The 17,653-nt window shown below is 47.9% G+C and overlaps 1 protein-coding gene across 5 annotated transcripts in view; it reads right to left on the reverse strand.

Moving 5' to 3' along the window:
* The window catches only part of simc1 (SUMO interacting motifs containing 1), an 81,189-nt gene that overhangs the window by 4,026 nt on the left and 59,510 nt on the right, over positions 1–17,653 (reverse strand). For all 5 annotated transcript variants that reach the window (XM_048543815.2, XM_059650724.1, XM_048543813.1 and 2 more), the window contains 4 exons: positions 16,996–17,156; positions 3,947–4,063; positions 2,968–3,096; positions 2,693–2,849 (listed from right to left, as the gene is read on the reverse strand). In XM_048543815.2, coding sequence (XP_048399772.1) covers positions 2,693–2,849; positions 2,968–3,096; positions 3,947–4,063; positions 16,996–17,156 — 564 coding nt within the window. The remainder of the gene's footprint in view (positions 1–2,692; positions 2,850–2,967; positions 3,097–3,946; positions 4,064–16,995; positions 17,157–17,653) is intronic.

Genomic DNA, 17,653 nt, shown 5'->3' on the forward strand with positions numbered 1-17,653 from the left:
TCCCCTCTGCCGCATCTGCTCCCAGGATGGGGCATTCCACTTCCGAACATCTCAGATGTCCTCGTTTTTCAAGGACTGCAACTTCCCCATCAATGTTCGAGAACGCCCTTGACTGTGTGTCCCACATTTCCCGCAACTCATCCCTCACATCCCCTCCCTGCAATAAAAACATAAACAGAATCCTCCTCATCCTCAAGTAACAACCTACCAACCTCCGGATCTAATGCATCATCCTCTGACACTTCCGCCAACTGCAATCCGACCCCACCACCAAAGACATGTTTCCCTGCCCACCCTTATTTGCCTTCTGGAGGAACCACTCTCTCCTTGTCCGCTCCACACTCTCCTCCAGCCCCACCACACCCGACACTTTTCCCTGGAACCGCAGGAAGTGCTACACCTGCTCCTACACCTCCCCCCTCACCCCCATCCCAGGCCCCAAGAAGACTTTCCACATCAAGCAGATGTTCACCTGCACATCTGCTAATGTGGCACACTGCATCCGCTGTACCCGTTGTGACCTCTACATCGGGGAAACCAAGCAGAGGCTTGGGGACCACTTTGCAGAACACCGACGCTCGGTTCACACTAAACAACTGCACCTCCAAGTCACAAACCATTTCAACTCCCTCTCCCACTCCGCAGACGACATGTCCACCACGGGCCTCCTGCAGTGCCATAATGATGCCACCCGAAGGTTGCAGGAACAGCAACTCATATTCTGCTTGGGAACCCTGCAGCCCAATGGTATCAATGTGCGCTTCACAAGCTTCAAAATCTCCCCTCCCCCTACCACCTCCCGAAACCAGCCCAGCTCATCCTCACCTCCCTAACCTGTCCTTCCTCCCACCTAGTCCCTCCTCCCACCTCAAGCCCCACCCCTATCTCCTACCTACTAACGTCATCCTGCCCCCTTGACCTGTCCGTCCTCCCTGGACTGACCTATCTTCTCCCTACCTCCACACCTACACTCACCTTTACTGGCTCCATCCCCACCTCTTTGACCAGTCTGTCTCCTCTCCACCTATCTTCTCCTCTACCCATCTTATATCCGCCTCCCCCTCTCCCTATTTATTTCAGAACCCCCTTCCCCTCCCCCAGTTCTGAAGAAGGGTCTAGGCCCGAAACATCAGCTTTCCTGCTCCTATGATGCTGCTTGGCCTGCTGTGTTCATCCAGCTCCACACTGTGTTATCTGAGATTTCTGCAATAACTGATCCAGGAAGAAACCGCAATACCAATAGCTTGTGTGGGAAATGACTTTGGCTGCAGTAGAGTATTTTGAAAGTCTGTGAACAATTTTTAAAAAATTTAACTGTCACTTTGCCAAAGTTTTTAAAGGGAATACTCTGTGGAGTTTTATAATTTTCCCAAGCTTGGAGGGGGTTGCGTACATATGTCTTAATTTTCAAGAAGGGTAGTGGCATATACTGTACATTTTAAGCCTTGTATTAATACTTTTTGCATCTTTGCTTGCATACCTTTTTCTGATAAAACTTCACATTTTATTTGTTAACTTGAAAGAATCTCACTGACTTGTTTCTTATATTGAGCTATATACAGTTAAATGTATACAGCAGGCAATTCACCTCCCTTTGAATTCAGATTTTGGCCATGGAAGGTTCCCTCGTGGAAGTGTGAGGCCCTTGACTGGGCATTAATTGCAAACATGAGTCTCGTTGGCAACAGGGTGAGAAGCCCATCCGTGAGCCTTCCTGTTGCAAACTTAATCGAGGCAAAGTTAGGAATGGAGCCAAACACTGTCTCCCACCATCAAACTCTCCCCCTTGGGGAACACATTAAATTCTGTCTATATCATTTTGCAATTCTCAGCTCTCAAGTGCATTACTTCCTGTCCTTTTCTAATTTGGTGTGGTCAGGTTTTAGCAACAACTTTTAACTTTTAACAAGCTGTGTTTATTCCTTGATCTACTAAAACAGATAACAAAACACCATGGACATAATTTTACAAGAGGGACGTTCTTCACCGAATGCCTCGCAGCCAATGTCAGACACCCCACGGGCCTTTCAATGGCTGAAGGGGCAATTTCTGCCTCTAAAATGTGAGGAAGTCATACCTCAGAGACTTGCTGGCCAATCTGTTCAGCCAGTAGCTTTCTAGTTCCAGCCAATGCCACTGGAAGAAACCGCTATTGGCTAGGCTATGAGCAGTCTCCAGAATCTTTAGTGCCAGTACCCACAGGAACAGGTAGGTGTGAGGGTTTAGTGATGGAAACATGTGGAGAAGTTTGGGGATGTTGGGAAGATGTATAGAGATATTTGGGGTCTTGAGACAGAGGCCAGGAAGGAAAGGACCACTGGGACGCCTGGAGGTGGAGGTGGCAGTGGCGAGGGAATCTTATTAGGGGCGAGATGACTGATCTGGAAAGGTGATTTCACCCGCATCCTATACAATTGCAGGCAGGTCACGAATAGGAGAGAAGGTGATGATTACTATATGTGCTTCCCCATCTACAAGCAACGATAAATTCCTGCTCTGTCCCTTCTTATTTAACACAATTTTTATAAAGATCTATAGCCTTAAGCACTAAAAGTATACGCATTATTAATTTAAACATTTGCATTAATTACATTATTTACTGTTTATAACACATATACAGAATAAAATTCGAACATGTTGAGCTCAAAGTAAATTAAGCCACCTTATAGGCAGAGGAAAAAAATGTACTTACGTCATTTTCTAAGGGAAATTTAGCATATTTAAGGAAATGTAGCACTTTTCCCAATGACATAGGCATTGCATTTTGTTTCTTGGTGCAATGTTGGAAGGAAAATTCAAGTAACTTGCAGCGCAGGAGTTGACTCTCCGTACTTCTTAATACTTTTAATCTTTAAAGTTGTCAGGAAAAATTGAAATACGTTTCAGTAACCAACATATTCAGGCTACAAGGAACAACATTGTGCGTAATTTCGAAGCATAACTTAACCTCGGAAATTCTTATCTCACCTCTGTGATCTTTTTGAAATACACAGAAAGTCTTGAAGCATTGCTTCTGCAATTTTATTTGAGCTGCACACTGGGGACCGGTCCACTTCTACAGCTAAGGTCAGCATCTTCTGAAGGAGACAAATAACTCTACAGGGCAAAGCAGAACAAGTGAGAAGTAACCATTAGATTTTATACAATACACAGGGACTGTGACACAACTGAAACGCTTTCCTCAGCATCTCTTAATGATGACATTACAAAAGCTACAAATACTGAAATAACACAAACTGCTGAACTCCTCAGTGCAGAAGAGGGTGTGCCTTGAGAAGTTATGAACGCACACTTGATTAATAATTAATATTTATTTTAAAGTCAAACAATGTTCCTGTAGCAAAAGGATCCTACACAGTCAAATGTAAGGTCAACATCAAATGAATGGGGATCAGAAAATGACTCAAAACAATATGCTGATTTTTCAGTTAGGACATCACTGGATTTTAAAAATTCATATTCAATGTGCAAGTGACAAAGTCTTGTTCATTTAAATCATGGGAATAACACTGAAAGCACATTAGCCAGGTATTACAGACCAATCTTGATTTTTCCACACGTGTAATCCAAAATATGCATTGAAGGGGCTAGAATATTATGAATGGTTGGAAAATGAAACTGAATAGAATATTCTGAATAGATTTTGAAATGCTACTCACTGCTTTCTTGGACCTAACAGATAAAATTAAACAACTGTTCCAAGTTATTGTCACTGTCAAACTGACATCACAGAGCCTTTATTTCTCAACTTATGGTTTCTTAATACAGATCAAATAAAAAATGAATTGCTACGCTTTATTCTAATCCAACATAGCTGGTGAATAAAACAGTACATTCCATACATGTACATACATAGAGCTATGTGCTCAGCAGTGTAAATGTCACAAATATATACTCTACATCTGTTGCCAAAAAAACAAATGCACTGTTGTTCTGGGGAATTTACCTTGAAATCCTAGAATCCAGTACCTGAGGATTATCAGACAATGACGTGGGTCCATTTTTCTGCTGTACATCATCAGAGTCCTTGGAGATGATGTCAATAAGCCACTTGATGACACTTCTGCAATAGAAATTAATATTATAAATAGAAATAGAAAATAGCAATAAAAAATAGAAAACAGGTGCAACATTAGGCCATAAAGCCCCTCTAACCTGCTGCATCATTCCGCAGGATGATGGTAGAACTTTTACATCATCTCTACTTTCCCACCTCAATCTCTGTAACCATTGCTTCCCTTACTGCCTATGCACTTATCAACATTGACCTTGAAAATAATCAATGAGGGAACATTCAATGCTTTCAAAGGTTGATAATTCCAAAGAAACAAAATCGTATGATTCTTTCATAATTTCAGTTCTATGTGACAGAGGCTGGAGTGGTGTTGGCAGGGTGGCGGCTGCAGTGTTGGCGGTGTGAACGGGGATGCCTGGCAGCACTAGGCCCAGAGCTTGTACTCTTGGTGGTAGTAGGCCTGGAGCCTGAACTCTTGCCAGTGGTAGCCCTGGAGCAGGGACTCCTGGCTGCGGTCGGCCCGGAACCTGGTCTCTTGCCGATGTCGATAAGGCAGTGGCAGCAGAGCCAGGGTATCCTGGTGCATCAGCATTGTCATTGCTGTTCCCAGAGCATGTCTCCTTGAGGGCCACCTTGCACAGACCTTGCAGAAGTCATGACGCTGTGCATGAAATCCCAATCCAAACAGAAGTTGAACTTTTATTCGAATAATTTCTTTTTATTCTGCCTGTAATTCAAATGCGTAGGATTGTGGCAACAAAACACTTTTTACTATATCTTAAAGATATGTGACAATGAGTCATTTGCTCATTCATTAATTCAAGCCAAATCCTAAGACTTTATATCACATTCAAAACTGCTCAGCCAGCCAGGGAAAGCAGATTCTCTCAAGTCCTACCAACCCTAGCGCTCCAAAGACATTGTATGTTTCATTGGCATCTCTTCTCATTGCACACAGACATGCTGAGGTCAGACTACTCTGAAATACAAGCGTTAATCTGGGAAATTAGTGCAGATGGGATTTCTTTTCCAGGTCCAGAAACTTGCAGGTTTGAAAAGCATTAAAGAGTTATGCAGGTTGGTGATTAGTTGGTGGATTTTAAGATTTCACCTCTCCAAACAGCAGCAGTAGCTCAAATCAGTACTTGAGAGATATGAGTATGGCATTAAACTTTTAGCCCAACTAGGTAAGCTACTTAATATAACTACAGGTAAGAACCGAGTATTGGTTCTAAACTTGAAACCTACTTAGTTAAATTGAATACAATGTAGATGGAAGGGGAGGTTCACAGTCTCTTGTGGTGTGGTAGTATGCCTCCACCTCTGAGCCAGGAGGCCCAAGATCAAGTCTCATCTGCACCAGCGGTGTGTACCAATATCTCTGGTAGGGGAGGTTATATGTTGCAGCTGGAGCATGTATTTCCGTAGACATCAGACATTGATGAGGTAAACCCTGAGATTCGGACACTGTGATGCATCGAGGGGGGCAAGTTATCTAGTCACTTTTCATCAAGGGGTTGCCACATCCCTTAGGCTAGGTAAAGAACCAGGGAGGTAGCGATGAGAAGCTTTGGCCCTGGCAACAAACCTGAGCTCCGAATTTCGGACCTTCAGTGAGATTGCAGTGATTGTGGCACATCCACAGGGTTGCATATCACATGGATAGCACGGTCAGAGAGTTGGACACACAGCACTTTAGGGATATGTAGGCATACCAGGAACGGGTGACTGGCAGACAGACCAACTGAAAAAAACCAGGCAGGTCATGCAGGAGTCACAATGGAGTAGGACTATTTGGCTTTCCATTTAGATATTGGTAAGGCCATTCATTCCTCAGAAGAGTGCAGTCAGAACCAGGTTTGTGGCACCATGGGGAGGGTTAGCTGTATAGGAGGGGAGGAAACAGAAACGAAGAGTGATAGTGGAAGGGTTCTGTTAGTGATGGAAACGGCCAAGCATTTCTGGGACTGTAGCCATGACTCCCGGATAGTATGTTCCCTTCCAGCTTTTAGGTCAAGGATGTCACAGGTCAGCTGTGAGGCATTTTTCTGAGGGAGCATAAACAGCCAGATATGGTGGTCCACGGTGTTATCAATACTTAAGCCAGACGGAAGATGTAGTTCTGCAGTCAAAGTTTAGGGAACTACATTGAAAATTAGCAAGCAGAACTTCAAAAGTAATTCTCCAGTACAATGTGCAACTGAGCATAGAAATAGGAGGATAAGGTAGTTAAGAGATTGAGCTGGAAAGATGGTGCAGTGGTCCAGGAGGTGAGGCTTTAAATTTCTGAGATCTTTGGACCTGCTCTGGGGAAGGTGACTTCTGTTCAATCAGACAGCTTTCACATGAACAGAGCCAGAACCGAGTTCCTTGCAGGAAATTTTGCTCGTGCTGTGAGGTGGCGACAGCTTTAAATTAATTTGACAGTGGGGCAGGAATCAGGAAAGGATATTAGGGAGGAATATCAGGTTGCACAAAATACTGGGGGAACAGATGGCACCTTAATACAGAAAACCAAGTTAACAGGCAAAGTTGTACTAATGAGAAAAGTAATGAAGTCTGAATCAGGGATATTGAAGAAACTGAGAATGGAAACTGGGGGGACACTGACCATAATCTTTCAGTCCTTCCCAGACTTAGGAGTGGTGTCAGAGGACTGTAAAGTTGTAAACATCCTGCCCTTGTTTAAAAGGTTGGAGAGATAGCTCCTGAGATTACATACCAGTCAATTTATTTTTGGTGGTGGGCAAGTTTCTAGAAATAATTATTAGGATTAGAATTAACAGTCACATGGAAAAATGTGGATGGATTAGGAAGACTGAAGTTGAATTTCCTATCTGAAAATCATGTTGAACTAACTTGGGGTTTTTTAAACGATGCAAGAAAGGCTTGATGAAGGTAATGTTAGGTAAATGGATTTCCAAAGGCAATTCAGTGCTACAAAAATACTTGACTGCAATGCTCTAGCTCATGAAGGGAAGTGGACAGTAACAACTTGGAAAAGTAGTTAAAAATTGACAGAGTAGTAGAAAATATAAAGTAATCATTAATGGATATTTTTCAGGCAGGAAGGTTTTAGTGGAGTTCGCCAGGGGTCAGTATTAGGTTCTTTGCTTTTTTTGATGTATATTCATAACCTAGGTCTTGTTGTGCACGGACAATTAAGAAGTTTGAGGATACTATGAAACTTGAAAGCACTGTAAGCCATGAAAAATACAGTGTAGGAATTAAAAGGGACATAGACACGCCAGTGGGCAGATAGGTGGGAGACGAAGTTCAATGAAAAGAAGTGTGAGGGGATTAATTTTGGTAGGAAGGGCACAGACAACATAATATAAAGGATACAATTCTAAAGAGGTGCAGGAGCAGACAGAAAGACCAGTTCATCAAATATATAGTGTCCTGGGCTTTAATATTAGGGGCACAGAGTACAAAGCAAGGAAGTTATATTGAACTTGTGTAAATCATGAGTTAGCTGGAGTACTATGTAGAGTATTGGGCACCATACTTTGAGAAGAATGTGAACAGTTTGGAGACAGTGCATACGCTGTTCACAAGAATGGCTATAGGAATGACAGTCTTCAGTTATGAAGTGAACTGCAGAGGTTGGGACCTTTCTCTTTGGAAAGGAGACATCTAAGAAGAGATTTGACAGAGATTCCAAAAATCAGGAAGAAGCTGGACAAAGTAGACAGGTTAAAACTGTTCCCACTCCCAATTCCTTCGCCTCTGCCGCATCTGCTCCCCTCCCAGGATGAGGCATTCCACTCCCGCACATCCCAGATGTCCGCGTTCTTCAAGGACCGCAACTTCCCCCCCGCAGTGGTCGAGCACGCCCTTGACTGTGTCTCCCACATTTGCCGCAGCACATCCCTCACAACCTGCCCCCGCAATAACCGCCCTAAGAGAATCCCCCTCGTTCTCGCACACCACCCCACCAACCTCCAGATACAACGCATCATCCTCCGACACTTCCGCCATCTGCAATCCGACCCCACCACCCAAGACATTTGTCCATCCCCACCCTGGTCTGCCTTCCGGAGAGACCACTCTCTCCGTGACTCCCTTGTTCGCTCCACACTACCCTCCAACCCCACCACACCCGGCACCTTCCCCTGCAACCGCAGGAAGTGCTACACTTGCCCCCACACCTCCTCCCTCACCCCTATCCCAGGCTCCAAGATGACTTTCCCTATTAAGCAGCTGTTCACCTGCACATCTGCCAATGTGGTATACTCTATCCATTGTACCCGGTGTGGCTTCCTCTACATTGGGGAAACCAAGCAGAGGCTTGGGGACCACTTTGCAGAACACCTCCGCTCGGTTCACAATAAACTACTGCACCTCCCAGTCGCGAACCGTTTTAACTCCCCCTCCCATTCCTTAGACGAGTCCATCATGGGCCTCCTGCAGTGCCGTAATGATGCCACCCGTAGGTTGCAGGAAGAGCAACTCATATTCAGCTTGGGAACCCTGCAGCCCAATGGTATCAATGTGGACTTCACAAGCTACAAAATCTCCCCCTCCCCCACTGCATCCCAAAACCTGCCCAGCTCGTCCCCGCCTCCCTAACCTGTTCTTCCTCTCACCTATCCCCTCCTCCCACCTCAAGACGCACCTCCATTTCCCACCTACCAACCCCCATCCCGCCTCCTTGACCTGTCCGTCCTCCCCGGACTGACCTGTCTCCTCCCCACCTCCACTCTCCTCCCACCTATCTTCTCCTCTATCCATCTTCGGTCTGCCTCCCCCTCTCTCCCTATTTATTTCAGAATCCTCTCCCCATCCCCCTCTCTGATGAAGGGTCTAGGCCCGAAACGTCAGCTTTTGTGCTCCTGAGATGCTGCTTGGCCTGCTGTGTTATTCCAGCTACACACTTTGTTATATTGAGAATGAGAGGTCTGATTTACAAAGTAAGCAAATGCAATGCAAGGAGAAAATGTACATAGCAGGTAGTTTGAATTAGGAATGCATTGCCTGGAAGTGTGGTGTGAGCAGTTTAAAATGCTATATTCAAGAAGACATTCAAGGATTGTGCAAATAGAAGCAATGAGCTAGAATACAGGGAAAAGACAGCAGATTGATACTATGTCATGGTGTACGTTTGGAAAACAATTGGACATGGTAAGCTGAGTGGTCACTTTCTGTATTGTAACAATTTTATGATTCTGAGAATCTCTCACTCAACAATCCAATTATTTGTCTTTTCCAAATTCTTGTCACTTTAAGGAAGGAGAAAATTGTGCATTTCTGTATTCTGTCTTTTAACCAACACTCAATTCATGCTATCAGATCCAAGCCTACAAGCCTTAATCATGTGTAACAACATGTGCAGCACCAAATTGAAAGTCTTCTGAGAGTACAAACATGCTATATCTAATAGTTCCCCCATATCTACCCCAGTAGTTACATGCTGAAAATATTCTAATAGATCTGTCAAATACAATCCCTTTTCATAACAGCTGTATTGACTGTGTGGCACAGTGGCTCAGTGATTAGCACTGCCACCTCACAGCGCCAGGGAACTGGATTCGATTCCATCCCTTCGGTGACTGTCTGTGTGGAGTTTGCACATGCTCCCTGTGTCTGCGTGGGTTTCTGCTAGGCACTCTGGTTTCCTCCCACAGTCCAATGATGTATAGGTTTGGTGGATTGGCCATGCTAAATTACTCATAGTGTTCAGGGATGTATAGATTAGGAGGGTCATTGGGAAAAGGTGTGGGAGATGGGTTTGGGTGGGATGCTCTTCAGAGAGTTGTTGTGGACTTGTTCGGGCCTGTTTCCACACTGTAGGATTCTATTATAACTGTACTGTGATTTTACTATAACCATCCCCTTCATAATAAGTGCTAGTACTTTCTATTATACTTTTCTATGGATACTTTTAAGAAGGAGATAGATAGAGCTCTTAAAGATAGAGGAATCAAGGGTTATGAGGATAAGGCAGGAACAGGATACTGATTGTGGATGATCAGCCATGATCATAATAAATGGCAGTGCTGGCACGAAGGGACAAATGGCCTACTCCAGCACCTATTGTCTATTTTTGGTACCAGGCCATGTAATGACGTCTAGCCCCACAACCTCCAAGGTAGTTATGCTTCTCCAAGTCTGGTTTCTTGCGCAGTCCTGATTTTAATCCATTACTGGTGGCTATGATTTACTTGCCTGGGTCCTAATTTGTGGAATTTCTGCTCTACACTTCTCTACCTCTCTGCTTTTCTCTTTTAAGACACTCCGCAAAGTATACCAATTTGGTCATTTAACCTATTATCGCTTCATGTAGCTTGCAGTCACACTTCATTTTGTAATGCCCTTGTAAGTGCTTTTGATGTTTTATCATGTTAAAGGTATTACACAAGTTGTTTGAATGATTAAAGTATCAAGCAAGCAGCAGACTGACAATTGTAAACAGTACTGATGTAAATAAACAGGTTGTGCTAGCTGTCACTGCAGCTGCAAGGGGCACAGTCAGCACCTAGGTCATTACAGTTCCTGTGACCTCACAGCCAGAGATGCCATTGAAGATTAAACATTAAGGCCTTGAATAACATGCAGTAATTTAAAGCTTTTTTAACAACTAGCGAGTTTTGAGAAGATTTGTAGCTCAGGTTGAGTTTCTGGATGTGAGTTTGCTCGCTGAGCTGGAAGGTTCGTTTTCAGACGTTTTGTCACCATACTAGGTAACATCATCAGTGAGCCTCCGAAGAAGTGGGCTCCATCAACAAACACATTGATTTGGAGCCAATCTACCATCCTCTGAGAAAAAGAACAGAAAATGACATCACCAACCCAAGGAAACCTAAACAGATAAATAGAAAGCGGGACATAACACCAGCGCTTCACCGGAGGCTCACTGATGATGTTACCTAGAATGGTGACGCAACGTCTGAAAACTAACCCTCCAGCTCAGTGAACCAGCTTACATCTGGAACAAAATAAAGACCCACTCTTTTGTGGACCGAGAAGAGGAGAGCACGACTGTCTTGGAGGTGAAAGGAAGACGTCGGGTTGGCTGTGCACCCTTGCAACCGGTGGATCTCAATGCTGGCTTCGGCCTAACACTGGTTCAGGGGAGCAGCCAACCTGCAACAATGGGTGCGGTGAGTGCTTGTGCCCCAGGTCAGGGTGTCCGGAACCATCCGTGTTTCTGTGAAGAAGGTGGATGAAGGTGCACCTGTGGACCGCACCTTCGTGAAGAGGGTCCTGTTGAACTGTTGTGGGTTCGCTGCTGCGGACATTTACTGCCTGCAGGATTTCCCCGGAGGAGGTTTTTACAATGTAACCTTCAGGAGTGCCAAGCTTTGCGAGCGCTTCCTGGAGGTTTTCAAGGAGAAAGGAGGTGACGGCCCCCTCTCTGTATTGACTGCTGTCCTGCTGTTTGTGATGCCAGCGCAGAGGAGCTGTATGGTGACTGTACACATGTACAACCTGCATGTGCCAGCAGTTGATGTCCTGACCTTCCTTGGAAGGTATGTGAAGGTGGAAGGGGACCTAACCAACATCATGGACCCCTTCGGGATCTGGAGCAGTAAGAGGCAGGTCAGGGTGATGCTGAGGACGGGCGCAGACGGGAACATCGTACACCCACCGTCCAGCTTCGCGATCGGCGGGAGCAAGGGCTACCTGACCTACGCAGGGCAACCTAAAGTCTGCCATGCCTGTGGTAGGTCAGGTCACGTGGCGGCTGACTGCAAAGCCACCATCTGCAGGAACTGCAGGGAGGAGGGACACCTTGCAAAGGATTGCCCACAAGAAAAAAGCTGCAACCTTTGCAGGGAAGTGGGCCACCTCTATAGGGCATACCCGCGGCGGGGGACCACCTATGCCCAGGTCGCCAGCAGGGGCAATGCGGGGCAAGCCCCCCCCGGACGAGAGGAAGGCACCAGGGCCCTGCAAGGACCCCCCTAACGTGCAGGAGGGCCAAGTCATGCAGGAGGGCCCAGCCCCGCAGGAAGGATCCGAGGCCAGCAAAGCACCCCTGCAGGCTCCGCTCCCCCCGACAACCCGGAGTTGATGGAGGAGGCGACAGGTGACCCAGGGGAATGGACGACGGTCCGGAAAGCGAGGAGGAAGGCGCGCTGGCGGGCCCAGGCACCGCAACCATCAGGCGGGAAGAGGCAGCTACGGGGGGGGGGGGGGGGGGGGGGGGGGGGGAATAAGAGTTCGTCAGACGAGGGGGATTCGGAGGAGGCCCGCCCAAAGCAGAAACTAAAGATCTCCAGGGAGAAGGAAAGCAGCACCCTGCTTCCAGGTGACGGGAGGCGTCCTGAGGCTCCCTCTGACACCCAGTCATGTGCCGTTGGGGCCCTGGAGGGCCCCCCGGAACTTTCAGGCAGGAAGGAGGAAACAGCGTGTCCCCAGCCTGACCCAGAGCCGGACTCTCCTGCCTCCGTAGCCCCGATGGGGGCTGCCACCTGGAAGGCAGCACGGACGGTTTCCTGAGCCCGGAGAGCATCCAGCAGTTCGCCCGGGCAATGGGCATGAAGGGACAGATGGAGGGGCTGGACCATGGACTCGAGGAGGGTCTGCAAGTCACTGCCCACAATGGGGGTACGAGTTGCGAACATTAATGTGCGCAGCGTCAAGTCCACTGCAAGATGTGTGTCCACGTGGCCGACCTGACCACCGTCAAGGCAGACCTCCTGTTTCTGCAGGAGTGCGGAATACCGCACCTCAGCAGGTACGGGCAATGGTCCGGCGCCTGGACCTGTGGGCCTTCGATCAGGTCGGGGGTTAACGACTGTCGCTCCTCGGGCCTGGCTATTCTGCTGCGGGGGCGCAACTTCACCATCTCTCAAGTTCAGGAGGTGGTGGGGGGCCGCCTCCTAGTGGCTGTCACCTACAGGTAAGCTCCCCTGAGGCTGATCAACGTGTACGCCCCAGTGGCACGGAGTGAGCGGTTGGCCGTCCTGCAGCAGCTTCCACCCCTGCTGGCTACGTCCAGGCCGGTCATCCTAGGTGGAGACTTCAATTGCATCATCGATGCAGATGGAAGATCCGGTGTGGGGACAGAGGGTGTGGGGAGTCAATTGGATGTCACGTCCAGATTCCTGATGGGCACAGTGAAGGACGCCATGCTGCTCGACGTCTTCAGCACCCCTGCAGACGGAGCGCAGCGGAGATACACCTGGTCGCGGCCAGACGGGTCTATCTGCTGTTTGTGTCACGGGTGTTCTCGGTCAGGTGCACCGGCGTCGAGCCGGTGTTCTTCTCTGACCACTGCCTCCTGCTGGCCGACTGTCACTTACAGGACGACCAGCCGGCCGGCAAGGGGACGTGGAAGCTCAACACGACTCTGTTGACCCCAGAGAACGTCGACGAGCTTAAGAGGGAGTACGCCGGTTGGAGAAACGTGAAACCCCTCTTTGAGTCTCCAGACGACTGGTGGGAGACGGTGAAGGAGAACATCAAGAGGTTCTTTGTCCTCAAGGGTGTTCGGAAGGCGAGAGAGAGGCGGGGAAAGCTGTCGCGACTCCAGAAAAAGGTGCAGAACCTGCTCCTTTTGCAGTTGATGGGGGTCGATGTCACGGAGGACCTCCGCGAGGTGAGGGGCCAGCAAGCCTCGCTCTTCGCCGCGGAGGCCTCCAGGATAATCTTCCGGTCCAGGGTCCGCTCCGTGGAGCAGGACGAGACGTGCTCGCGTTTCTTCTTTCAGAAGGTGCACAAAGAGAGCTCTGTGCTTAGCTGGCTGAAGGAGGACGACGGCTCGGTGACATCGTCTTGGCCCGACATTTTGAGGATCAGCAGATCCTTCTATGCCAGACTGTACGACATGAAGCCCACGGACAGCATGGCCTTCGAGTCGTTCCTGTCATCTATCACAGAGGTCTTAGACGACGGCACGAGGGAGTGGCTGTACCGGCCGATATCCCTGGACGAGCTGACCAGAGCCCTCAAGTCCTTGGAGAGGAATAGGACTCCCGAAAGTGACGGCTTACCGGTCGAGCTGTATTCCGCTCTGTGGGACCTGGTCGGCCAGGACCTGCTGGAGGTGTATGATAGTGCGCTTCGGGCAGGGGAAATGTGCAAGTCCATGAGGAAGGGCAACATCACCCTCATTTACAAGAGGAAGGGGGAGAGGGAAGAAATTAAGAATTGGCGTCCCATTTCACTATTGAACGTGGACTACAAAATCCTGGCCAAGGTCATAGCCAACCGGGTCAGGTCTGTCCTGGAGTCGGTGATTCACCCTGACCAAACCTGTGCTGTGCCGGGCAGGAAGATCGCCGAGAGCCTCGCGCTCATCAGGGATACGATCGCCTACGTACAGGACAGGCGGGTGGATACCTGCCTCGTCAGCCTGGACCAGGAGAAGGCCTTCGACAGGGTCTCTCATGCTTACATGAGGGACGTCCTCTCCAAATTGGGGTTCGGGGAGGGCATCCGCAATTGGATCCGGCTGCTCTACGCCAACATCGTTAGCGCAGTCTCAATCAACGGGTGGGAATCAGACAGTTTTCCTGTTAGATCTGGAGTCAGGCAGGGCTGCCCGCTCTCTCCTGCCTTGTTCGTGTGCTGTGTGGAGCCCTTCACCGCATCCATCAGGAAGGATGTGATCCTGAAGGGCGTGACTATCCCAGGCAGCGGAGGCCTTCAGGTCAAGACCTCCCTGTACATGGACGATGTCGCCGTCTTCTGCACCGATCATTGGCCGGTGAGTAGGCCGTTGGACATCTGCGGCCAGTTTGAACGGGCCTCGGGTGCCAAAGTCAATAGGGGTAAGAGCGAGGTCATGTTCTTCGGGAACTGGGACGACCGTTTGGTTTGGTGGAGCTGGGGCGTGCACTAAGACTTGGGAGGAGCGTATCACCAAATTGAAGCAGAAGCTGGGCAGGTGGACGCTCCGGTCCATCTCCATCGCGGATAAGAACCTGGTTGTCAGGTGCGAGGGGCTTTCGGTACTGTTGTATGTGGCGCAGGCCTGGCCTATTCCCTGGACCTGCGCCGCTGCAGTCACCCGGGCCATCTTCCACTTCATTTGGGGGTCGAGGATGGACCGGGTCCGCAGGGACACCATGTACAAAGACCTGGAAAATGGGGGAAAGGGCGTACCGAACGCCACCCTCGCCCTGACGGCTACCTTTGTGTGCGGCTGCATCAAGCTGTGTGTAGATCCTCAGTACGCAAACACCAAGTGTCACTACTTACTGAGGTTCTACCTGTCCCCGGTGTTGCGAAGGATGGGCCTGGCCTCGTTGCCGCGGAACGCTCCGAGTAGTTGGACCGTTCCGTACTACCTGTCCTTCGTGGAGAAATTTTTGAAAGGAAACACCTTTGACCACAAGGCCGTCAGGCAGTGGTCAGCACGTAGTATCCTCGGGACCCTTCGGGAAAAGGAGAAGGTGGATCCCGTCGTGTGGTTCCCCACGCAGACTGCAAAAGTCGTTTGGCAGAATGCCTCATCGCCAAAACTTTCAAACAAGCACAAGGACATTGCTTGGCTGGCGGTGAGAGGGGCTCTGCCAGTGAGATCCTTTATGCATGCCCGGAATCTCTGCGCCACCGCACGCTGCCCTCGAGGTGGCTGCGGGGGGGACGAGACTGTCGATCACCTCCTTCTGGAGTGTGCCTATGCGCAGGAGGTCTGGAGGGGGATGCAGTGGTATTTGTTGAGATTCATCCTGAGCAGCTCTGTGACACGGGACTCTGTGCTCTACGGGCTGTTTCCCAGGACACACACCGAGACCAACATCAACTGCGCCTGGAGGACCATCAATGTGGTGAAAGACGCTCTTTGATCTGCCTGCAACTTGCTGGTCTGCCAGCTGAAAGAACTGACCCCGACTGAGTGTTGCAGACTGGCGCACTCCAAGGTCCAGGACTACGTGCTGAGAGACGCGCTAAAGCTTGGGGCAGCCGCCGCCAAGGCGCAGTGGGGAAAGACCACCGTATGAAACCCCTTGTCCAGAATAGAAAAAAGGGCCCTATCTGGTAACTGGGCCCAGCTGGCGCCTTCCCCAACTGGTCAGGGGGCCAACGGGGACTGTGCGGGGAAGACGACTGCCGGGGTATTTTCTTTGCTTTGTTTTTTTTCTTCTTTGTTTTGTTTTTTCCTTTAGTTGGTGTACGTACCCCCTGGGTAACCTGGAGCGGCTTGCATGACTGGGTAGGTGTATAAGTGTTTTATTTTATATATACTATGAATAAAGTATATTTTTTCAAATAAAAAAATGTGATGAAACGTCTGAAAACAAACCTTCCAGCTCAGCGACCAAACTCACATCCATATTTTAACAACTGCAGAATCAACAAAATGTGTTCTTTTTCAAATGTTTCTGTAGTATTTACAAAGGCTATCAGGGTGGTGAAGCAGCAAGCTGAGTGCCACAATGGGTTGGGTACGCAGTGAGACAGTAAGCCAAGCACTGAGAGAGACAGTGAGCTGAGCAGGACAGCAAGTGGCACTGCAAGCACAACTGCAAATACCTATCTGTCAAGGATGTGCCAATTTCCTATTCCGGACGCACATCAATGGTGACAATATCACCAACTTCTGGTACAAAGTGGTAGGAGATATTTTGTAATATTTTTGACATATAACGTGGAACTACCCTGTGTTTTTATGTATGATTTTAAATATCATCACATTTTCCTGGTGCTCTCGAGAATATTAATTATATGTTTTAAGCAACAGTCACTATTGACATCTAGACAATGGAGCAACAAACTTTCAAGAGGTGCTAACAAAAACCATAAACGGCTTGTGCGCTCCTGACACTCTCTCAATCCATCCAAAGACAGTGCCTCCAAACAATTTACTGCAACATACAGTAATGTCAAAAGATCACATTTCATTTTGAAACATTCACTCAAAGGTAAGATGAATATCACAGAGCCAAATGGTATATTGGTACCAAAGCTTTAACTGAGCTCATTTAGAGTACTTAAAAAACGCTCATTCATCAACAAATCAGAAAAGACTTTTCCATTTACTGCAACAGAACACTGCAGATTTAATGAGGTTTAGATCTCCATACCTTACATTTGAAAATTTGTCATCACAAGACAGTACTGCTTTGGCTATGGTTTTATGTGGCATATCACGTTTCAACTGAAAATCATCTTCAAGTGTTTGAACAACATACTGCAGGAACAACAGTCGATCATTCTTGGTCACAGAATGCTTCCTGTGAGGATCCTTGAGGTGCACAAACACATAGGTAATATAAAATTAGATTACCATAAGAAAAACAGCACAGCTCATTGACAGTAAAATGGCACAGTACAAAACTTTCCACTGCTGTTTCATTAATTATTAGGATGTTATTATGTTTAATAATCCAGTTTTGGTCAGCTCCTTTCCAGTAATCAGATATATTAGGAGATGGTGGCATAGAGTAATATCACTGGAAAAGTAATCTAATGTTCTTGGGGACATGACTTCCAATGGGAACTTCAGCTCAATGAGTATACTTAGAATATAAAGCTAATCTCACAAATGGTAACCCTGAGAACTATCAATCAGCAAGTTGTAAGAAGTTGTTCACATTAGGGAAGAAAGTCTGCATCCTTACCAGGTCTTGCCTACAAATGACTTCAGACCTGCATCAATATGGCTGATTTTTGACTGCCTTGTGAAACAGCCAAGCAATCCAGTAAGATCTAGGCTCATTAAGGACGGGCGATGAATGCTGG

Source organism: Stegostoma tigrinum, chromosome 13 (genome assembly GCF_030684315.1).
Source record: "Stegostoma tigrinum isolate sSteTig4 chromosome 13, sSteTig4.hap1, whole genome shotgun sequence".
Lineage (NCBI taxonomy): Eukaryota > Metazoa > Chordata > Chondrichthyes > Orectolobiformes > Stegostomatidae > Stegostoma > Stegostoma tigrinum.